At 39.3% G+C, this 21678-nt stretch overlaps 1 protein-coding gene across 2 annotated transcripts in view; it reads right to left on the bottom strand.

The window, feature by feature from the left end:
* The window catches only part of atrn (attractin), a 156453-nt gene that overhangs the window by 13378 nt on the left and 121397 nt on the right, over positions 1-21678 (bottom strand). For both annotated transcript variants that reach the window (XM_041972699.1, XM_041972700.1), the window contains exon 27: positions 12801-12908. In XM_041972699.1, the coding sequence (XP_041828633.1) occupies positions 12801-12908 (108 nt within the window). The remainder of the gene's footprint in view (positions 1-12800; positions 12909-21678) is intronic.

Genomic DNA, 21678 nt, shown 5'->3' with positions numbered 1-21678 from the left:
GACCAAAGATGCTGTAATTATCTTGGACCTTGTTGAGTTGTGACTAAGAAATGTGTTCTCTAAATCTGTGGTGATATGGATATAAATAATTTGGGCTTTAGTTCCACGCTGCAAAGACTTAAACATTAAGCTGCTTTATGGAAGGTGATGATAAGACAAAACATGTAGGCATAGACTCAAAACCTGCAGAAAACAAAAAGGGGAACGGACATGAGAATGTGGTTGTCAAGGAGATTTTTCTCTTTCCTGTTTTGTCTCTGGATGTTTTTTTTTTTCCCACCTACATAAAAAAGAGGGCATTTAAGAAGCTGAAACCAACAGGATGAATAAATGCCCAAAAGGCTTTACTTTCACAGATAAAAAAAGAGACAGCATGGTTACAGATTATCTGTCAGAAAGGAGCTTACAGTCTGTCCTGCATGTGTATAATTGCAGAATGATTTCTCTCTGCACCTGACAACGCTTGCATTCATGCATCTTTGCCCAAAAAAAAAAAAAAAAAAAAAAAGGTTATTAAGCGGTTGTGTTTGTTTGAGCGTTCTTCCTGTGCACGTCTCCGAGCTTGAAGCAATTTTCAGCTGTGTTGATCTGGCACTCAAACACATGCAGCCTTACAGTCCCCCGAGGAACTGACAGGGGGAATAGTTCAGCTGCAGACAAATGAGCTCCTGGTGGGATGTACTCGCCTGCTGGAGACGCAGTCAAACCAGCAGCAGCACCAACGGGCAGAAAATACGTTTGGCTCCTGAGGCCGTGTCCCGCTCCACGGCTCTGTTCAGCTGAAATTCTTCACAAATTATTGCAACAAGGCTTCAGTTTAGAAAAATGAGCCTCGCTAATACAAACAAATGACTTTAATTAAGAGAGAGGTCATTGCTTTGTTTATTTTCTCTCGAGCTTCGACTCCCTCCTGGAACCCTCCCCATGTTTTCAAGTCTATTTATTATTATTCCTCAGGGCTTTACAGTCCACACGGCGTATGACACTGTTTATGCAATGACCTTTGACTCAGACGAGGGAAAACTTAGAAGCACCTTATCAAAGAGAAAGCTGAACTCTGTCTTCCATTTAATGTTTTCCATTAAAGCAGAACACTGCTTCAGTCTCTTCTGCTGCCTGCTGCTGTGCGACTGCCTCCTCGTGTGCTCTGCAGCCATCTCCTGAGGCGTTTTAACATTCATTTCCAAAATATCATTGATGAGATTTAATCAACTACGAATTTTAACAAAGTAGTTTTATTGTGTTTGTGCATGTAAATGTTCTTCAGGCTGCCTTATTACGGAATCATTTAATAATGGTTGTAATTTAAATGTTCTGATAAAGCTCCAGTATAACTTAGATGCAGCAGATGATAGATGCTCGCATTGCTGGGAGTCAGCCAGCTCATTTTCAGAGGGTTGGGACTGATCTGCCACACTGATTCTGTAGCCAAAGCCAAAGTTTTCCAGGTAGTCAGATTGTATCTCTGCTTTTGTGCAGATGATACGGTTAGGGAAAATCCTTGTCTGATTTCTTTGAGTGTAGAAGAAAAAAGGACCAATGTGTCATTGTGTAGGTCAAGCCATAAACAAGTTGCAATGAAAAGAAGAAACCATTGAAAATCTTTCACCCTGACCCCGTGATGGGCTGATAACCTGTCCAGGTGAACCCTGCCTCTCAGCTAGGAGCTGCTGGGATTGGCTCCAGTATCCTGAACTGGAGTACGTGAGAATAGAAAACAATGGATGGATCTTTCTTCATCTGCAGGATAAACATCAGCTTTATACCCCAAAGTAAAGATAAATGTTCAGTAACTGAGTTAAATGACATCATTGTTTACTAAACGTAGCATTTAAATGAAATGTTATTGTGAACTTTGCCTTTTTTCTAAATGCGACCAAAAAGAAGAAGAAGAAGAAGAAAAAAAACAGTTTACAGAAAGAAGCCTCCTAGGTCCACGTAGAAGTCCTGTAGCCTTGTAGGTTTTTTTCTGAGAGGAATCCAGAGTTAATTTATTTAAGTTTACAAAGCAGAGGAAATTTAGCTGGAATGAGACTTCTCTGTTACTTTACTTTATTTCCACATTATTTTCTTATGTTGGCATAAGAAGATAAAAATAAATTAAACTTAAAAACCTATCAGGAGTGTTCATGTGATTTTAAACAATTATAGTGTTGTGAACTAAAGTAACATATTAATCGTGATAATCGGAAAATCGTGAGAATTTCTCCAACAACAATCATATCAATGAAATGGAATATGGGGACATTTGGTGATGCTGTCATGCTGGTTTTGATACCTCCAGCAGGCGCTGAGGCTGAATGTAACGTGGCCTGAATCAGGACGAACTCAGTCTTAAGCCACGATTCTCAGGTGGAAAAGGGTGGATTTCCATCTCAGCCTCCAGTGAAAGAGTTGAATTATGTGCTCTATTGACAGGATGATTGAGGCTGTGCTGCAGACGCTACACCAGTCTGTCTTATTGAAGACGGAGCTGAGCCAAAAGACGAAGCTGTAGGGTTGCACAGGCTGTGGGTGGTGACCAAAACAAGTTCTCGACTACACGCAGAAAGAAGCTTCCTTTGACTCTCTCTTCGGGACAGGGTGAGAAGCTCAGTCATCAGGGAGGTGTACTGGACCCTGAACTCGCTGGAGAGATTATGCTGGCCTGGTAATGCATCAGTTTCCCTCCAGAGGAGCTGGAGAAGGATGTCTAGGAATCTCTGCTTAGATTATTTTCTCCGCAAGCTGACCCCAGATCAGCAGTAAAATAGCAAAACGAAAAACATCCCTATTAATTTTCAATACAAATCTGTGTTTATACCCGCTTTAGCAGCCAGAAGCATGTCAGAACTCAGAACATAAGACTGGATAGCTTAATGAGGATATTTTTTTCATTTAACTGGCCAGAAAATGCTGTGGATCCCAACCAAAAGGCTTCTGTCCAACTCCGGAGGCACTTCTGACAACTTCAAAAACTCTCAAGCTACATGGGGACAACATGATAGAAGTATTCACATATTCCACTTCGTTATAGTAAAAGCCAAAATGATCCCTGAAGGAAACAAGTAAAACATTAATAATCCTCGTAGCCTTGTTAGATACATGGATTATGACTCAATAACAAGATAAGACAAGCAGACATCTACTACAAACATCATTTCATCTCATTTCTAAAATCCCGGTACGCAAGGACATCATTTATATTCAGCTGATGTGAAGTTGGTGAGAAATGGGAATTAAAAAAAATAAAAAATACTGACAACTGTTCAGACACAGCGTCAGACAGCACAATATCACACTCGGCTAATTCTGCGCTTCGATCTCTTGATACAAGAGAAGATGAAACTATTATTTTGGCCTTGCCAGAAGCAGTCGACTTGGCTTGCTTTGCTTCAGTCCACAGGTCTGTTTTCGCCTCAGGCTGAATGTATTCCTCATCCAGCCTCGTTACCATAGAAAAATGAGGTGTGTGAGCATGATAACCCAAACACCTCTGTATTCTGTGTGAAAAATAGACATAAAAAGAAAGACTGGCAGCTTTTTGTTTCAAAGCTTTGGGCTGTTGGGAGACTCGTCTGCCAAGTCCAATTTCCACTGCAGCACCTGCAAGCTGCTCTTAAGTTCTCACTTGTTTACACGCTCCCGCCTCATTTTCCAGCACCAGCATCTCATATTCAACCTGGAGAGGGAAAGGTACTACAAATAAATTTGGTATTAGAAGAGCCTTCCTGCCCGACTAGTGAGGGAAGTGACAAAAGGATCATTTTGATTTGTTCCATGATCTATTCTGACTCCAAAGTGCAAGCTCAGTTTCAACCTGTGGGTGAGACGTGTGCTTCACCTTCAATTTTTTTCCACACTGCACCCTTTAACCCACGCTATTTCTCTCCGATGCACACGTGTCTACCTCAGGGCCGGTTCTAGGAATGCATACATGAGGGGGCAGGCATAAATTTGAAGGGGGCATTATGAGTACATACTTCAGCATTTTCTTGTTGTTGTTTTTTAAGTGTTTCTTTAACGGAACTGTGCTGTTAGTGGAGTCCAACTTCAAAGAAATGGATTGCACTTTGTCAGGCCTCTACTCTAAGACCTGTCCAGCTTGGGTGTCCCACCTGAAACCAAAGCTCCTGCTGGTATAGCTCTTAGAGTCACTGAGGCACGCAAACCCCCTGACCACAATAAGGTGGCAATCCCTCAGGGGGGGAACAGAAAATATCAATAACAAAATGAAGTAAGAAAATAGAAAAGAATGATCCATTATCAAAGCTTTAACAACCAACAAAATAACAATTGCCCTATTGGACAGCCATTAGATGTCTAAGCATTTTGAATAAATTTGAAACTAATAACAATAAACTCAACTATCTGTGTGTTTGTTTCTGTCTGTATATAGACCATAATGATTAAAGAATCATAACTATCAAGCACAACAATAACAGAGCAAAAAATTAAACCCCCTACCAAAATAAGGCAGTGAATCTTCAGGGGGAAATAATGATAATAATAAATGAAAATGAGTAAAAACTAAATGATCCTTCATCAAAATTTTAAGAACCAACAAGGCATACATGAAGCTCTGAGCTGAACTGCTGAAAGCAGCGGGAATGTAGAGTGAAACTTTCTGTTATTTTTTTCTTCAAACTAGCATGCTGAACTAAAGGCTGGGCGGAGCTTGAGGGGTCTCATATGCGCAGCTCGTTTTCCCTCAGTCTAGTACCGAGGAGGCAGTCACATCTATGGCCCGTGCGTGATTGATCACTGCTCCTACTAACAGGCGTAGACACGTTTAAATAGAACAGAAACAAACCCCAGTTGACAGAATAGATGCAATAAATACGTCTGTTATTATAAGTATTTATTCAGTATCGCTACAACACATTTAACAGAGCTTTACTCTATAAGTTTTACCGCTGGAGCTCAGCAGCCGCTCTCTCTACGAGGGGGAGAAATATGACACCGCAAGATCAGGCTGTATGTCAACTCATTTGCATACTAAACACTGATTGGTTGTTTTCTGTGGTGGTGGGAAGGACTTGTTGAAGACAGTACAATGGATCCTGTGAAGCTCCGACACACAGAGTTCAGTACAGAGGGGAGAGAGCGTTTGGAGAGATTTGCCCATTTCGGCGCATTTGATTGAGGGGGCAGAATGTTTGTTTGAGGGGGCACTGCCCCCTCTTGCCCCTGCGTAAAGCCGGCCTTGGTCTACCTTATTTTGTCCTGTGCAGAAATGAAACAAGTGGAATCAAAACAAGACAGCCTGAAAAATTCAATTATTCAACTCCTTTAATTCTTTTTGCCTAAGATGTTTCCTAAAGGTATGCTCTTTTCCTGTGGTTGTCTTCAGACGCTGTGTGTTAATAACATTCCCCAGCAGATGCCTTTGTTTTATGGCGTTCAAGGCCTCCCCCTTGCTCAACCTCCCCCCACCGGCTCCACTGTGGAGACTTATCTAGACTGGCCAGGCAGAGCAGTGAAAGGTTTTGTTAAGTAATTAGCCCAGCAAGCAGGTTTGCTGCTGAGCCCACACACGTTTCCGCGTGCTGATGGTGGGCACACAAAGCGGCCGCATGCCGCTTCGCTTTCATCCACTGCATTCATCTCTCCTTCTGCAGCAGCCAGGGAGTGTTGTTAGACCTGAGCAGGTACAGCCGCTACCACCCAGCCAATCCCGATGAAGTCTCATTCACTTTGTAAAGAAAATGTTTCAAACTGAGGCAATAACATCTAAAAACAACTTATATCAGCTAAACAGTGCAGAGAAATAAGAGGAACAAGTTCAGATGGACTTTGTTTGACTTTGAGAAGCTTGTGTCTCAGAATGAAACTAAACAAAAAGATCTGCAGTAAATCAGCTCAGAGAACAGACTGTTAATAAATCACTTCTATGAATTTCAACTAGAGGGAAACTATACTTCACCCTTAATAGAAAAGGGTTCATAAACTTAAAAGTAGTTTAGAGTCTTTATGTCGGGAAAATGCAGGTCTGACGCGCAAGTTTGATCACAATACAATATTATATCAATTCAATTTGGTCCCTTTAATACTAACGTGGCCTGGTTTAACCACCACAGCCTACCTGAGTATTGTTACTGACCACAGTGGAGCATCTTCTGATGCTACTTCCAGCAGGATAATGCACCATGTCACAAAGCTCAGATCATCTCCACCTGCTTTCTTGAACATGACTGTAAGTTCACTGGCTTCCACAGCCACCAGATCTCAGTCCAGTAGAGCAGCTTTGGGATGTGGTGGAACAGAGATTCTCATCATGGATGCAGCCGACAAACCTGCAGCAACTGTGCGATGCTGTCATGTCAACATGGAGAAAACCTCTGAGGAATGTTTGAAATCCAATTATTGGATTATTAAATATAATTTTTTATTGGATTCATTCTAATGATGAATTAAAAGTCGAAATATTGACCCTACAGGTGCAGATTAAAGGTAAAATGCTTTTGAAGTGTCTCTGTCTTTAATATTTCATTTAATTTAATTTAATTTAATTTCATTTCATTTATAGACAATTTTAATAAAATGCTTTTAATGAAATTTTGTATGTATTTTTATTTCAAGAACTAATACATTTCTGAAGGGAAAAGGGGGTTGTACCGTGTACTAGCAAGGTGGAGCTAACCAAGTAACTGGTTAGTCAGTTCAATGGAAAACGATTCAATGTGGTCCAGTATCGCAGATTCTGCCATGATACTTTTTTGTGGCTTGATTTGATTTGAGATCCAGCGACTGATGAGATTATATCAAAAACTGATTTAACACAATCACTTTCATTTACATTGAATAAAAAACCAAAACAACGTAAATACCTAAAAAACATTTTCTTCTGGAGCTCAATCAGACATTTAAATGAAAAACAATCTGCTGCTTGACAAAAACAGACTGAACCACATTTTTATGTAGAGTTTTTAAAAGCTCACATCATGCAAAATAAAGCTGAGAGAACAAATTTCTATTTATAGACATTAGATAGAAGCCACTCATTGCTGCTACCTGGGGCTAATCCTGCATGCTGAAGCCTGCCCCCTGTTGCCTGTTTGGAGTTGGCTGGGTCTGACACAGATTGGATCATTGCTGGTCCAATCTCTGCTCCTGATGCCACCCGCTAGAAAATAAAAGCCAGAGGCAACTGTAAACACATCGGCAACTGTTTGGCACAGACAGTTTGCCCTTGGCTTGTTTGGACTTGTGGTGACTTTGTTCGTGTGTTTGGCTGGTGGTATTTTGGTTAGACAGATAAGGATTTTTCCCAAAGCGTTAGAGCTGATAGTCTTGCTTCTTTTCTGGCTTTGATAACAAGTAAAAGCTCTTTTGGCTTCTCTTTAAGTTGTTTTATTTAGAGTTAAAGTTGTACTGTTTAGTTAGAATAGTTAAAGTTAGAATGTGTTCTGATTGTTATACATCATTTGTTCTGTGGACAGACACTTAAATCATTCTCTCAAGTACAAGAACAGTTTTCTTTGCCTTCAAGCGACTCGTATAGATACCTACAGGTTAGAGATTATATAACATATATAAAAGACATTCGGAGTGGGACACCTACTAATATTGAATCCTTTTTTGTTAACCTGTTTGAAAATCAAGCATTAGCAAAGAAATTAATATCTGTAATGTATAAAAAACTGATGGCAAATATGTCAGACAACACCCTACATATTAAACACCGATGGGCGCTTGAGATGAAAGTAGTTTTAACAGATGAGATGTGGGAAAATTTATGTTCTGACTGTCACAAAGGAATTGGAAGCCAACTCTGGAGAGAGTTCGACTGGAAAACAAAAACTAGATTTTTTAGAACCCTTTAAGGACATACACGTCTAAAAGTACCACTACAGTCAAGTGCTGGAGAAACTGTGGCATGGTGGGTGACCACACCCATGTTTTTTGGGACTGCCCAAAAATAAGATCATTCTGGGAGAATATCAAAAAGAACATAGAGGACATCTTAAGGACAGATCTCCCCATGGATCCTCTCATATTCCTTCTGGACTTATACACCAAAGACTTTCTCACCAAAGATCAGTGTTATATTTTGCATGTCCTACTGCTGGTTGCACGAAAGACCATCACCCTAAATTGGCTTAAGCCTTGTCCACCAACTACAGCTCAGGGGACGAAAAAATTAAAACAGGTTTATTTGATGGAATGTCTGACTGTCCAACTACAACTGAAAACAGACATTTTTTCATAAAGGTAAAAAAAGAAGTTAGAATGTGTTGGGCTAGGTTAGATTGTAATTGTATAGAGTTTTTAATAAGCATAGCTACTGGAGCTGCTTTAACTTAGATTAGTTGGCCAGTTTTCGTTCACTCATTTAATTCCTGGGTTTTGTTTTCAACTCGCTGATTTTGAGTTAGACTGTAGTGGTTTTATTGTGTTTTTCTTTGAGCAGCTTCACTAATCCCAGCACTTTACCATCGCTTGGTTGTTCTCCATTTCCGTTTGTAACAATAACATTTAATGGCTTTTTATTAACACCTGTCCACAGTACTCTCTTGTTGAGCCTTTCATACCCCTGAATTGGGTCGTAATAGACATTAAACCAGGAGATGGAGTAAACCTCACTCCTGTTTAATCTTAAACCAAATATTTTTATAACTTAATTAGAATAACCAAAGCAGTACAGTCTGATTTTATCATAGCATTTTACAATAATAACAACAAATAAAAAAATGTATTTGTTAGAATAAAGCTAATGGAAACAAACATGTTTCTTGGGTGCATCTTTAAAATGATTACTGGAATAATGTTAGATCCATATGTTTAAGCTGGATCGATGCTGTTCATAGATTACTGAATCCATGAACATCGTTGTGTTGCTACACCCCGTGTGAACAAAAGAAAAAATAAATTTGCTCTTCTTCATTTTTCAGACAAAATTCTGCTGGTTGAAGTGAAAAATATTCATCAAAGTGAGTACCAGGTAACTTCAGCATCCGCAGCCTTGGACAATAAATGACCTACGTTTTTTGTTTGTTTTTGTTTTCCTAAAAACACTTCCTGGGTTTTCCTTCTTCCCCTCAGCAACAGGTAGGAAAATATTTCCTGTTCTACATGAAAGAATCTCTGACTTGTATCAGAGAATTTCACTGACATGTAAAAAGATCCAAACAAGCTCATTTTAATCAAAGTATCTGAGAAAAGTATAAACAATCATCTTCAGTATGAATCTATCTGCCAGAGATGATCATAACCCATTCATCATCAACCACTCCCACACTGAAAATGATATCATTTAAGATGATAAATGTTTGAAAAAACAGCTTAAAAGAAACTGAAAACTTCAGTTTAATACAACGCATTAAGTGCAGGGCTGATGGCGTGACACAATCACGTTGACAAAATGACCGAACCGTCTCTGCACCTCCACTTTGTCCCCACACGTCCTGAGTTTCTGTCCTCTCGGGTGGAAAGCGTCACAAAAGTAATCATCTGCTTGTGATGCCGGTGCCGCAGGCGCCATTTAGCAGGTGCTAAGTGAAAATATCTCATCCACAGAGCAAGTTTGGACTTCCCTTCGAGACTATAAACAACTTTAATGATTTTTCTGCTCGCTGTGTGGCGCCTGGCCTCTTATAAACTCTGATTGCAGGTCTTAATAGAACACTGTAGCATCCTGATAAAAGGAAAGAAAAAACATGGAAACAAGAGAAGGACCCTGTGCAGAGTCTGAGCTGGTAGGAGATAGGATAGCCTGCACTCGCAGCCTGAGCAGGTGAACGTGCAGAGAGCTGAGGACGACGATCTAAATTGGATCTTTGCTCATGTCCTGATGGAGAGAGAGAGAGGAGGCCGGGAAGAATGGAAGAAAAGACGACTAGAGCTGGGAAAAGAAAAGGTAACCCAAAAACGGAGAAGGCAGAGGTTGCTCGATTCACTGGTGAACTGCGGCTTTTCTTTAGACGATACAGAAAAATGTTCAGCACAACAAAACTAGCAGATAAGGTAGATGAAGAAACGCCCGGACAGCTGATAAGATCGCTGAAGGGACAGTAAATTAGAGAAGATGGCATTGAAGAACAGATGTAAGACAGGAGAGAGGAGGAGAAGACGTGTAAACAGGGAAAAGAAAACAAATAATGGAAAAAAAATGAAGGGAAAATTTACTGACCAGAAAAGAGGACCATTAAGAAAAAAAATGCACCAACAAGGAAGCTATAGACTTTTAAAAGTTGATGCTTCACACACATTCCCACCTTCAACCTGACGCCTCCTCTTTACACTCCACCACGTGGAGGCAATGCAGCTTGTTCCTTTAGAAGAACTCCACGATCACCACGATCTGACCATAACTCTGAAATACAGCTAAAATCTCCACTTCTGTCTGTCCAGACTACAGCTGAAAATACGGAAAACCAAACCCTTGAAAACAACATGAGAACAGAAAAAAGCTCAATACAAAAAGGAAGAGTCTAAAAAAGATAAAGAAATTTTAAAAAGTGCAAAAGAGAACAGAAAAGCTTTACAGTAGGAAAGGAGGAGTTCTGTTAATACAGGGCTTTGACTCATCTTCCCATGAGGCCTGCAGCCTGTGCTGGGAGTAACCTTGTGCTCGGGGAGCAGAGTTCCCCTGAGATGCATGGACCCTGTCAGAGTCGGGGCCCCTGAGCCACCTTGCTGAAACAGCCCTATAATTCTGCACTACATCTGCATTCAGAGACCATTCATCACTAAGTGCACAGTCACAGGTATGTTTGCCTGCAGCTCCCTGCACGTTGAATACCCAGCTAATATCCACATCACTGCAAAGTTTAAATGCCTTCTGCTGCTTCTCTGCTCCAATATCTGCATTTAAATCTGCTCGAACTTACTGCAACAAACGCTCACTGTAGTACAGACATCTAAACCACCATGCTGGGCTCAGCTTGAGGCTGATGTTAGGAATGGGATGGGCCCAGCTGTCACCAGTTAGGATTGTAATTCTTCAGAAGTTGCAGACTGAACCTGACTCTTCCAGCTGTCACTTGGACAATAACCAAATTCTTCTGTAGAAACGTGATGCATCCCTTTACTGAGTGTAGGTCGCTGCCTTCAGAGAAGTTTTCTTGGTCTTTTTTCCACCTGCATTTCTGGGAGTGTCTGTTTACATGGAGTTGTCTGGACACTGAATATTGCTGAAGCATGTTTTTATAACTGAACGAGTTTTCGTGGACTGCTCTGTGACCAGAAACACTAAAAAACAAAATGAAATAAACACTTTGCTGAGATAAAATGATGGACAACAGTCACTTTTTACAATGCTCACCTGCTGCATATAACACAGGGGCTTTTGGGAGTGCACCACGACTTCCCGAATTACGTGCACGTGCATATATAATAAAAAATATCTTGTGGACTATCTTTTGGAGCTCCCCCTTAGTGTCTCAGGGGAGTGTTTTCAAACGAGCTTAAAAGCTTTGCAGGGAAGTCGAACTCCTCCTAGCTCCATAATTCCATCCATGTATAAGTTCAAATACTTGTTAACACAAATTGCTAATCACCCAATGAAATGGTGGCAACTCAATGCATTTAGTCATGTAGACAGAAGGCAAAGTAGGGCCCAAACTTGGTACTAGCCAGGTCCAGCTTGGGATGGGAAAATGTTGTGTGTCCACCGCCTGTTTCCTTGTCTGGGAGGCGGGGTGTAAGCCGGATAGCGACAGATGTGTAGCAATGTAATAGCGTGACGTCTTAGCGGTGCAACGCCTTCCTTGAATCAAGTCAAACTTGTGTTCCTTTTTCTTTCCATGTGACTTTAAACAACCAATGATCCACCGTATATTTAAACATCCTTTGTTCGTATTGCCGAATCATGCAGGAAGTGATGATTCTTTTGATCAACGTCCTCCTCAATCCGAATACTGTCACAGTTTTCTCATAAACACATTTGTTACACAAGAATAAAACTGTTTTATAGAATGAATCAAGGCTTATTTTTGTCCTGTAATGTGGTAATTTCATGCCATCAAACAGGATTTCATTTATTTTTTTTCTCCCAATGTCTCAACACTGTTTCTGTTTGCACTGAAGAAAAAAACTGCACTGTTCTTTTTAAGTATTCTTCTAAATCTTCATTACAATATCCTAATCTGCATGTATTTAGTTTCAATCTTTACTGAATTCATCTCCATTAGAACAACTAGACGCAGCTCCGGATCATCTTTCAGCCTTTATACTGCATTGACCCACATGTGTTCAACTCTTCCATCAAACCTGAAACTCCCACTCCTCCTGAGAGTCAACTCTGGCCTTGTTGATTTGCAAAAAGTAATTATAGCTTATTAAATGCACTGTATGCCATTTCTGCCACTAGGGTCTCTCATTCAGATCAATAAAATACATATTTTCATAATACAGTGAAGTTGTATTGGATCATTCTCGCCACATGTATTTTCATGCTGATATAACTGTCATTAGGCAATATGACGCTACTTTCTTATTGTGTTAGAAACCATGTTGGCCAACATATATGATCAAAATAATATTTAAATATCATAATGTATCATGATGTTTTAACCTTACTGTTCCTGTTAGCTCTCCAAACATGCAAGCATTTAGTGAAAAATGGCAACATAACATAAAAGATCATGGCTTTAAAGACTTTAAATATAAAAAAACTGCATCCTGCTGATGAATTGGCAAACATATCACTTCATTTTGATTGTTTAACCACAGCCAGAAGGAAGAGGACTCAGCTTCCACTTGAGGGGAAGATGAGCATCACCGGCAGTGATGGATGGGCTTCGCTGCCTGTCAGCTCAGACAAAATGTACAGCTCTCTGGGGTTTAGCTGCGATTCTTTAAGAAAAGGTTGGACTCACCTTGACGTTTCCTCCTATCAGGTCAGGCGGCTCCTCGTCCGTCTCCAAGGCTACGTTGATCGTAGCAAAAGGCCGGCTGGCCATCTGCTGCATCTCCCTCAACAGTTGCTAGGGAAAGGGAAAGAGAGGTGCATGAAGGTCAGCAAGCGGTAAATAATAAACATATACAATATATTCTCCCATCAGCCATGCATAGTGATGTGTCTTATCTTTAGAAAACATGTCAAAACACAGTGGCGGTCTCTACTGGAGAGGTGTTTACATATCTAATAGAGGAAAATATAATGTTCAGGGAGTCCAGCTTAATCATCCCTGAACAAACCATCATCTCAAAAGTCTTACCTAATGTTTTTCTTTAAGCCATATGCACATATACAAAGCAGAATCTATGAGAAAATACATCACCTAACCTCACCTTTTGTAATGAGAAGAACTGCTGTGTCATGTTTGTCAGGTCATGTTGTCTAAAGTCTCATTAACTCTGCAGCACTGATGACAGCTGACTGTCACTCAGCAGCAGACAAACAATGAATAATGTCAAGCTGTCACAGCAAAGACATCAAAGATAATTTTAATTTAATGGCAGCAAACATTAATAAAAAGGTTGTCATTTTTATGACGGCCATCTTATCGTGTTCATGATGAGCTGCGCCATTTATTCAGCATCTACTTGAAAAGATGGAAGTCAGTCATCTCCATCTGCTTCGGAGAGGAATAAAGGCTTCACATCGGACACGAGGAAATGACCTCAGGAAGTCTCAAACAGATTCATGAGACAATCAGCCCTGCAGGGTTTCAGTGTTTCCCTGCTCCAACACAGCAGAACTTCACAGGCTGCTGAATCTATTTAATGTGAGTCAGGTGTGTTGGAGCAGGAAAACAATGAAAATCTGCCAGACTGCAGCCCTCGTAGAAGCAAACTGATTAGCACTGGTATGGGGAATATCTTTTGGCATACTTTTAGCCTCGTACAAGGAAACCGGTGAGTATATATCAAGAAAAAAATGAAACTGTGAAAATTAGTTTTTTTTTTGTTTGTTTTGTTTTTTTAATAAAAAGTTTTATATTCTGAACAGTTTTTAAAATGAAATTTCCAGTGAAGTCTGATGTGTTTGAGCTGATTTTGCACTTGCAATCTTTGTTCAAGTGATCATTATTTAAATGAAAATTAGGTTCCCCCCACTTCAAAGCTGTTGAGTCATGTTTTCAAAGCCTTTTTTCATGGACTGGAGTCCTGAAATGTTCTAGAAATCTTCCAGAACGATGGCACAAAAGAACATTAATGTTCACAACATTATCACTGGATGTTCTACGGTTTTTTACCCTGGGCCCAAGTAAAGTCTCAAAAAAGTAAGTTGACATTGACATTGTATATTTGAGCATTTGCAGCAGCTGTGTTGGTGAGAATTTGTACTTTCTGCTGACCTGAATGTCGTTTCCTCTCAATTCTGTTCTGTTCTAACTGTTCTGGATACTTACAGGTACATTCAGTACTCATCTAACACAATAAGGAGCCTCGTCTGCTGTTTTCAATGTAATATCAAGAAAACAGCCATTTCTAAGGTATAATTTCTGCATCAAGTGCTGCTTTCTGTCTGCTCTGGACAGCCGTTCTCATTTCCAACCAGGAAAGGCTTTTCCAGCAGAAAGCCGCCCACTGTGATGTGTTTGTGTGAGCAGCAACTATGAACAAATTGTCTGGACTTTCTCTTGCATTCATGTGTGAAAACGGCTAAAGATGACTGACGTGTGGTAAGACTTGCCTTCACAATCAATAACAATAATCAGCAGCTAGCTGCTAACTGGATTCGTCTTTTTGAAGCAAGTCATTCATTTTTTCTGCTGAAAATAAGAGATCAGTGCAGGAAGAATAAGCTGAAAGACAATTTGTCCATGGGAGCAACGATGCAGAAATCTTCCCTACTAGAGGGTTACTTTGAATCAAACCAGTCAATTCCACTGAAAATGTGAACATAAATAAGCAAAGCTTTGACTGTTAAAAGTATTCATCAACCAAAATGATACATAAAGGAGTAATCTTTCATATACATTGATTTTCAGCATGCATTCTATCCTGCAACCAAAAGGGGCCTAAATAAAGGCTTTAAACTAATCAATAACTTTTACATAAGTTAGTTGTTATTAAATATTTATCTTTTGTTAAGATTGCCTCATTTCTTAACAAAGTGATGCCTCTTAATTCAGCCAGGATAAAAATAAAATGTTTTATCTGTACATCTGTATCTCCCTCCTGATCATTTCTACATCAGTCTACAGGCCTGAAAATTCCTCCATTAGAGTTGGCCCTGAACATGTCGTCGTTAGTTGATGCGCTTTTCAGCCTCTCCTTTGTAAAACAACCACTCCCACCTGACCTCAGTGGCCTGCGTTGCTTTAAACTCACAGAGATGAACACTGCTGTTTTTTATCTTTATAAATTGGACGGCCTTGGTTTGTCTGCTAGCAACATAAATCAAAAAGTTATGAAAAGATTTTAATTACATTTTCAGGAAATCTTAGATATAGAATAAAGAACAAGTGATTAGATTTTGGGGGTGATCCGGATCACCGCCTGGATCCAGTTAACAATGGGGAGATAGGGATGATTTTGCCATTACAGCTTCTAACTCAAAAATAATGCACACAATGGCTTAGCGAAGGTCTACGCTCTATGAGCGATTCTAGTTTTTTTATTCTGGCTGTGATACTAAATAAAACAGAATTTCTTTTTTCTACTCATTCTAAAACGATTTTATTTTTAAAATAATGTCATAAAACTTCAACCTGAATAAATTAATGTCCATAGATATATTTTCTCTACTGGCTTCTTGGATTGTTTGGTTGTTTTTTTGGTGGATTTACTTGCATGTTTTGGGACATTGTCATATTGGTTAACCCTCACTTCAGTATCAACAATGGGACAAAAACTTTCACATTCTCCTTCAGTGCACTCTGATAAAATAATGAACTCATGGTGGATACTACTAGGACGAGTTGCTGTAGCAAAGCAGTCCACAACCATGATCTTTCCACCTCCATCCTTCACAGTTGGTACCTGGTTGTCTTGCTCAAATACAGCCTTTGGTTTATGTCATACATGTCCTCCATTTCTTTGTTCAAATAATTGTAGGTTAATCCGCCCAAAGAACAGTATATGTGACGTTGTGGTCATTTGTCTTGATGTGATCAGTAAAGGTTTTCTCTCTGCACATCTTTTATGAGGAGTAGTGACGTATTTTCTGATTTCTGATGGTTGACGTATGAACTTTGTCATCAACTCTGGTGAGAACGTTATGAAGGTTCATTGATGACATTCTAGGATTGTTGTAGACTTTAATTCATGATCCTCGGAACAAACTCACTAGGATTGCCTGGCCACAGGTGGAGTATGGAGTATATTTTCTTGGGTTTACTGGACAGTGGAACAATTTCAAATTCTGGTGCAACCTTTTTTTTAATGTCCCTTTTTTCTCTCTTTCTATCTTCCAACATCAATACACACAATTAATAGCAAATCAAACTAAATGTCTGGGATTAAATAGGACAGGTTCCTCTAACATACTCTGCAATTATGTTCTGATCATTTACACTCGTAATGAATCTAATTTTAGGCTAATTATATAGTAATGAATGTAGGAAATGTCTGAACCTTTACTTAATAATAATCGCTTTTCTATTTAAGTTTTTACAAGTTACTGTTTTAAGTGTTTAGTTGTAATATCTCTCAAAATTGGTCTCAAAATATAGATAAAATGTCTAAGTTTTCTGAATATAAATAAGTTTTAAAGGAGTATACTAATTTTGTTTCATGACTCCAAAAGCATTCAGAAATGTGAAAGAATCAAGTATAAGCACTTCGAAACTTGAGTAATGGTGCCAAGTCTTTTTCCACCACTGCAAGGTACAAAGTACATTCTCATTTTCTTCTGATTTATGACATGGACCTTGGCCAAAGGAGGAGGAGGAGGAAGATGAGGAAGACGGCAGTGATTATAAAAGGAGGAGAAAAGGGAAAAAGAACAGAAGGTAAAGACTGAAATGGAAAATCACTTATTTTTCCTTTTACTGTTTCCTAAAACAAAATTAAATATCAGATAACATACTGGTATCTATTTTACAAATAGCGCTCAGAACAGTAAAAAACTAATAATGAGCCTAGAACTGATTTTTTTTTATTTTTTTTTTTATCCAAGGCAAGCCAGGTGACCTGGAAGTTATCTCTACTGCACGTTGTGTTCAGTATAGGGCTGCAACTAATAACTATTCTGATGGTCGATTAGTCACCGACTATTAAAACGACTAGTCAACCAATCGGATTATGTATCTCATGATTATTATAAATGGATCTTATTTCACTTTCAGCTTTGAAATCTGGCATGAGGTTGTTAAGTAAGTCCGACGTGCCTCCTCTTTAAATGTTCGAGTATTGCAGACGTACTTCCGTGGTACACAAGGCCTCGTTGCAGCCCTAGTTCAGTACACGTCCAAAACTATGTTAAACTTGTTTAATCATCATGTTAAATACAAAAAGAATTAAATATTTCTTTAGTTTTTTCATGTGTATTAGAAAAATAAAAAATCATTTTACATGTTTCCATTTGCAGCCATCACCACAGAGGAGTTGGATTGATACTTAATGACTAGCCAACAACTTCCACCGTTAGCATCACTCCGCTCCCGCTTTATCTAACATGTTACAGTTAAGGTGGAATCAAATTTAAGCAATTTTATTTTATTTTTTTCAGAGCACAAATTAGAAACTGGAGAATCACCTTTTAATTTTTTGTTTAGAAAATAGAAAAAAACAAGTGGGTTTCCTTTTTTTTTAAAATTTTCGCTTCAAATTGTTAAAGCAAACTCCCTGAAAGTGCGAGTACCTAGTAACAAATACCAGCTGTCAAAACCTGATCACTCACAAGGTTTTAGAAACAAGAACTTTTAATCATTGTACAAGATAGGAAAAAAAAAAAAAAAGAAAATCACTTGATCATCTTAGTCTTTTAACTCTAAAGTAGAGCAGGGCAGTATGACAGAAAACATCCAATGTTATAGTCTATACTGCCTGATCTTGATCCCAGTACAGAGTTTGATAATGCCATTACTGTCAAAGGTATGCTAATAATGACCGCATGGTGCATCATGTCTTTTGTTATGAAATGTGACACAGCAGCTGTAACTTTGCTTCATTACCTCCACAAAGGTGCAGGTTGTTTTCGGCGGCGTTGGTTTGTCTGTCTGACTGTTAGCAACGTAACCCAAGAACTTATGGACGGATTATCTCAGAAATAAAATAAAGGAACAAGTGATCAGATTTTAGGGGTCATCCGGATCACCTTGTGGATCCAGACATTTTTTAAAGGATTCTTTACTATGTGTTGAATGCTTCTCCTATCATAAGGAAATGCTTCTCTGTTTTTTCATGTGACACTTGCACTGAGTAACATCAGCCAGCATTTCCATGTTTTCTGTGTAGTCGCTGGGGATTAATGTTTGCAGGTGACTCACAAAACCAACATCAAAGTTTGTTTTGTTTTATTATTTTATTTATTTGCAAGTATTTGTCTTCCTTGCTTGCAGAAGCTGCTTTTTATGCACCGTGTTACACTTTCATCACTGCTCCCAAATGTTTCTTTATATGTTTGCACCTGATTTGTTGCTTTGTTTTAAAGGAGCAATATATAATAATTTAACTATAAAACACAATAAAATAGTCTTAATGTTTAACTAGAGATCAGGGAAAGGCTGAGTGGATAAGTCTGGCTGTGTTTTGGTACTGCTCCTCTACTTCCTGGTTTAACAGCCAATCATATTCCAGCATTAATCTGATTGCTTTTAAAAAAAAAGTTTTACATTTAGTTTTAGCATTCATGGCAGAGTAAATGTGTGAGACTGGTTTTACTTACAGACTTATCATATTTATCTCGAAGTTCATCATATCATATTCAGAAGGTACGTGGAAGGTGACGACGCAGAACCACTTTGAAACAGTAGGTTCATGTTGCGTGATAACCGAGTCAAACTGGTGTGACTGTAACTGTGGAAATGTTAGCTGGAGCAAAGAAGCAGCATGGAGGAGATGGGCCGAGCTAGCTGCGGCGGCTCTAAGCTTCAGCTGCAGGGATTTCAGACCCGCTAACGTCGGTTCATTTAGCAAATCTCCACTCATAGCTTGAATGGAAAAACTGCTTCCCTAAATCAAGATTAACAAGGACTTTTTGTGTTCTGCAGCATTTAGAGTAAAATGGTCCAGAAACCTGCACAATGTGCCTGCTGTTTGGACGTACACGAGCGAATCATGGAGCTACGAGACATCAGGAGCTACGTGGCTACATCATGAGCTGGAAAGCTATGTCAGGAACGGTACAGATTTCTCCTACACAAAACAAGGTTAGTTTTCAGATGTGGTGATTATAAAATGCTGCAGTCCGGTCTTGGTTGAACTTTTTTGTTAACTGTAAACTATTTTATTCAGCATGGTAGTTTTCACATCGTCATAAATGCTGTTTACATGCTACTTGAGGCTACCATAAATTGGCTCTTGAAACTGCCTTATGTAAAAATTCACTCTTTTATAGTTCTGGTAGCCTATGAAAAAACTAAACTAAACCACAATGACATTATTAGCCCCATCAGAGATTATACCACTGTACCACTGCTATACTGTTGTAAAAGGTTTGGTTCTAATCCGTCTTGTAACTTTGTGAGCTGCGATTAGTGACTGCTACACATTATGTTCATACAGGTAAAAATAACCAGCAAATCCTGTGCAGAAATACTGAGGAAATGTACCAGTAAGGCACATCAAGAGCCGTTATAATGCAGACCTGACAGATTTTAGAGTTTTAGGAACTGACAAACTGGATGAGCTAACAGACACTGTGACACCTGACATCACCTTCTGTGAAGACAGATGTGGGCAACAAAACTTGTTTTACTCAGCAATACAGGTCATAATTAAAGAAGACATCTGGGAACTGTACAGATATGCCAGAAACTCTGACAAAAGTAATAAAAATATCTAAAAGAAACTTTAACCAAAAGAAAAAAAAAAAAATTTAGTCTGTGATCCTGCTTCATTGTGGACATGTCTGCAAGACGGTCCAAACTACAGAGGACTAAACCTGCTACTGAGGCAGACTATAACGTGGCGCAGCTGAAAATGTGTCATGCCTATCCTTGAAATAGTCACAAATTTTTATGCGATCTAATTTTGAGATCTTTTTTTTATGTCCCAGCTTTACTTTGAGGAATTTAACCAGTGGCACAGTGATTTATGTAGACAGACAAATCAAAAGAAGTCTGACACATTCCTCTGGCCTCCGTCTCATCACAGCATGGCGCTGCTCAAGAAAAGGTTCAAATAAAGGGAAATGCTGCAATTCTACCTGAAAGCATTCAGACTGCAAAAATCACAAATGATATTTGTGTGGTAAGGGCACTGGTCCCTCTGTGAACTCTTCAACAGCTTTCAATTAATCTGCTGAGTGCTTTCATCCTCTCTGAGGCTTTCAAATGATGTTATTGACATGTTAGCACTTTCTTCCCAAATGTGACACCTTATAATGATATCCGTAACGGGTTTACAGAAATAGCTTGAGGCAAAGTCTCCCTGTCTGTGCAATAAAACCAGATGAGAGGAAAAAAGGGTATGCAGTGGCTTACCCAACTCACCAGCCATGGCATTTTTTCTGTTGTGTGTGTTACAGTCTGTGATTTGAATGGAAAAACAAGTGAAAAAAAGAAAAGTGGTACATCCGTATATATTTATCTCCTTTGCCATAACTATCTGGTGTTATGAATTACCTTAATTTCTTTTCAACCAAAGGATCCGGCTCGGTAAAGGAAGGGAGTCATTTTTTGCTTTTCTAAAAGCAAAACATAGGACAGGTGCCACAATATCCTAATTGGACCAACCGACCATTGGGACTATTCTGTTGGGGTCCCAGTCTTACCAATCCAACCTTAAAGGGTGGAGTTTGACACACTGCAATCTATTGATTGGTTAAAAGAATCATCACTTCCTGTGTGACTCGACAATAAGAACAAAGCAGGAACAGCGACATGTTTAAATAAAAGGTAGATTTTTTGTTGCTTAAAGCCACAAGCTAAAAAGAAAGAAGACAACCAGCTGGATGTCCATCATTCTTCAAGGAAGGCGCAGCGCCACTATGATGTCCAGTTATTATCCCCTATCATTAGGGGGAGTGGTAGTCATGTAGTTAAAGAGGTTAAAGAGGTGGGCAGGACCTGGGTTAAATTCTTGGGCTGGCAACAGAAGTGAACCACTGTGGGCCCCTGAGCCAGGCTCCGTTAACCACCCAACCGCTCCCTGGGTGCTGGAAAAAAATGGCAGCCCACTTCTCGTAGTGTAACTATTGATGGGTTAAAAGCAGAGGACTAATTTCTATGTGTTTTACGAAATATATACTGACAGATTTTCTTCTTCTTCAAACAAAATCACTCCCTAAATTAAATCCTGCCTACCAGGTAAAGCTATCTCTGTTGGATCTCTGTTGTGGAAATGCAGCAGAGACCATGGTTTACTATACCAAACTGAACCAAACCAACTCGTCCCAAGCCAGACCCCTTAGTGGAAACGGGGCTCGAGTGACTTAAGGTAACCCTAAAGGGCCTGGAAAGGTAGATAAGACTACTTTAAGATGTGGTCTTCACAGAGCTGGTTTTACAGAAGAGAGGCCATAAAAAAAGTATTGCTTACAGAAAAAAAGAAGAAAGCCTGTTTACTAAAAGGCATGTCAAAGACTCCACAAACATATGGAAGAAGGTCATTTGATCAGATGAGACTTGGGATGCAGTCACATCAGGATAGTCCGTGGGACTCGATTTAATTAGATGGGAAATTTAGAAAAATTTTGCA

This window comes from Melanotaenia boesemani, chromosome 20 (assembly GCF_017639745.1).
Source record: "Melanotaenia boesemani isolate fMelBoe1 chromosome 20, fMelBoe1.pri, whole genome shotgun sequence".
In the NCBI taxonomy this organism is placed as follows: domain Eukaryota; kingdom Metazoa; phylum Chordata; class Actinopteri; order Atheriniformes; family Melanotaeniidae; genus Melanotaenia; species Melanotaenia boesemani.
This window is presented reverse-complemented; position numbering and strand designations above follow the sequence as displayed.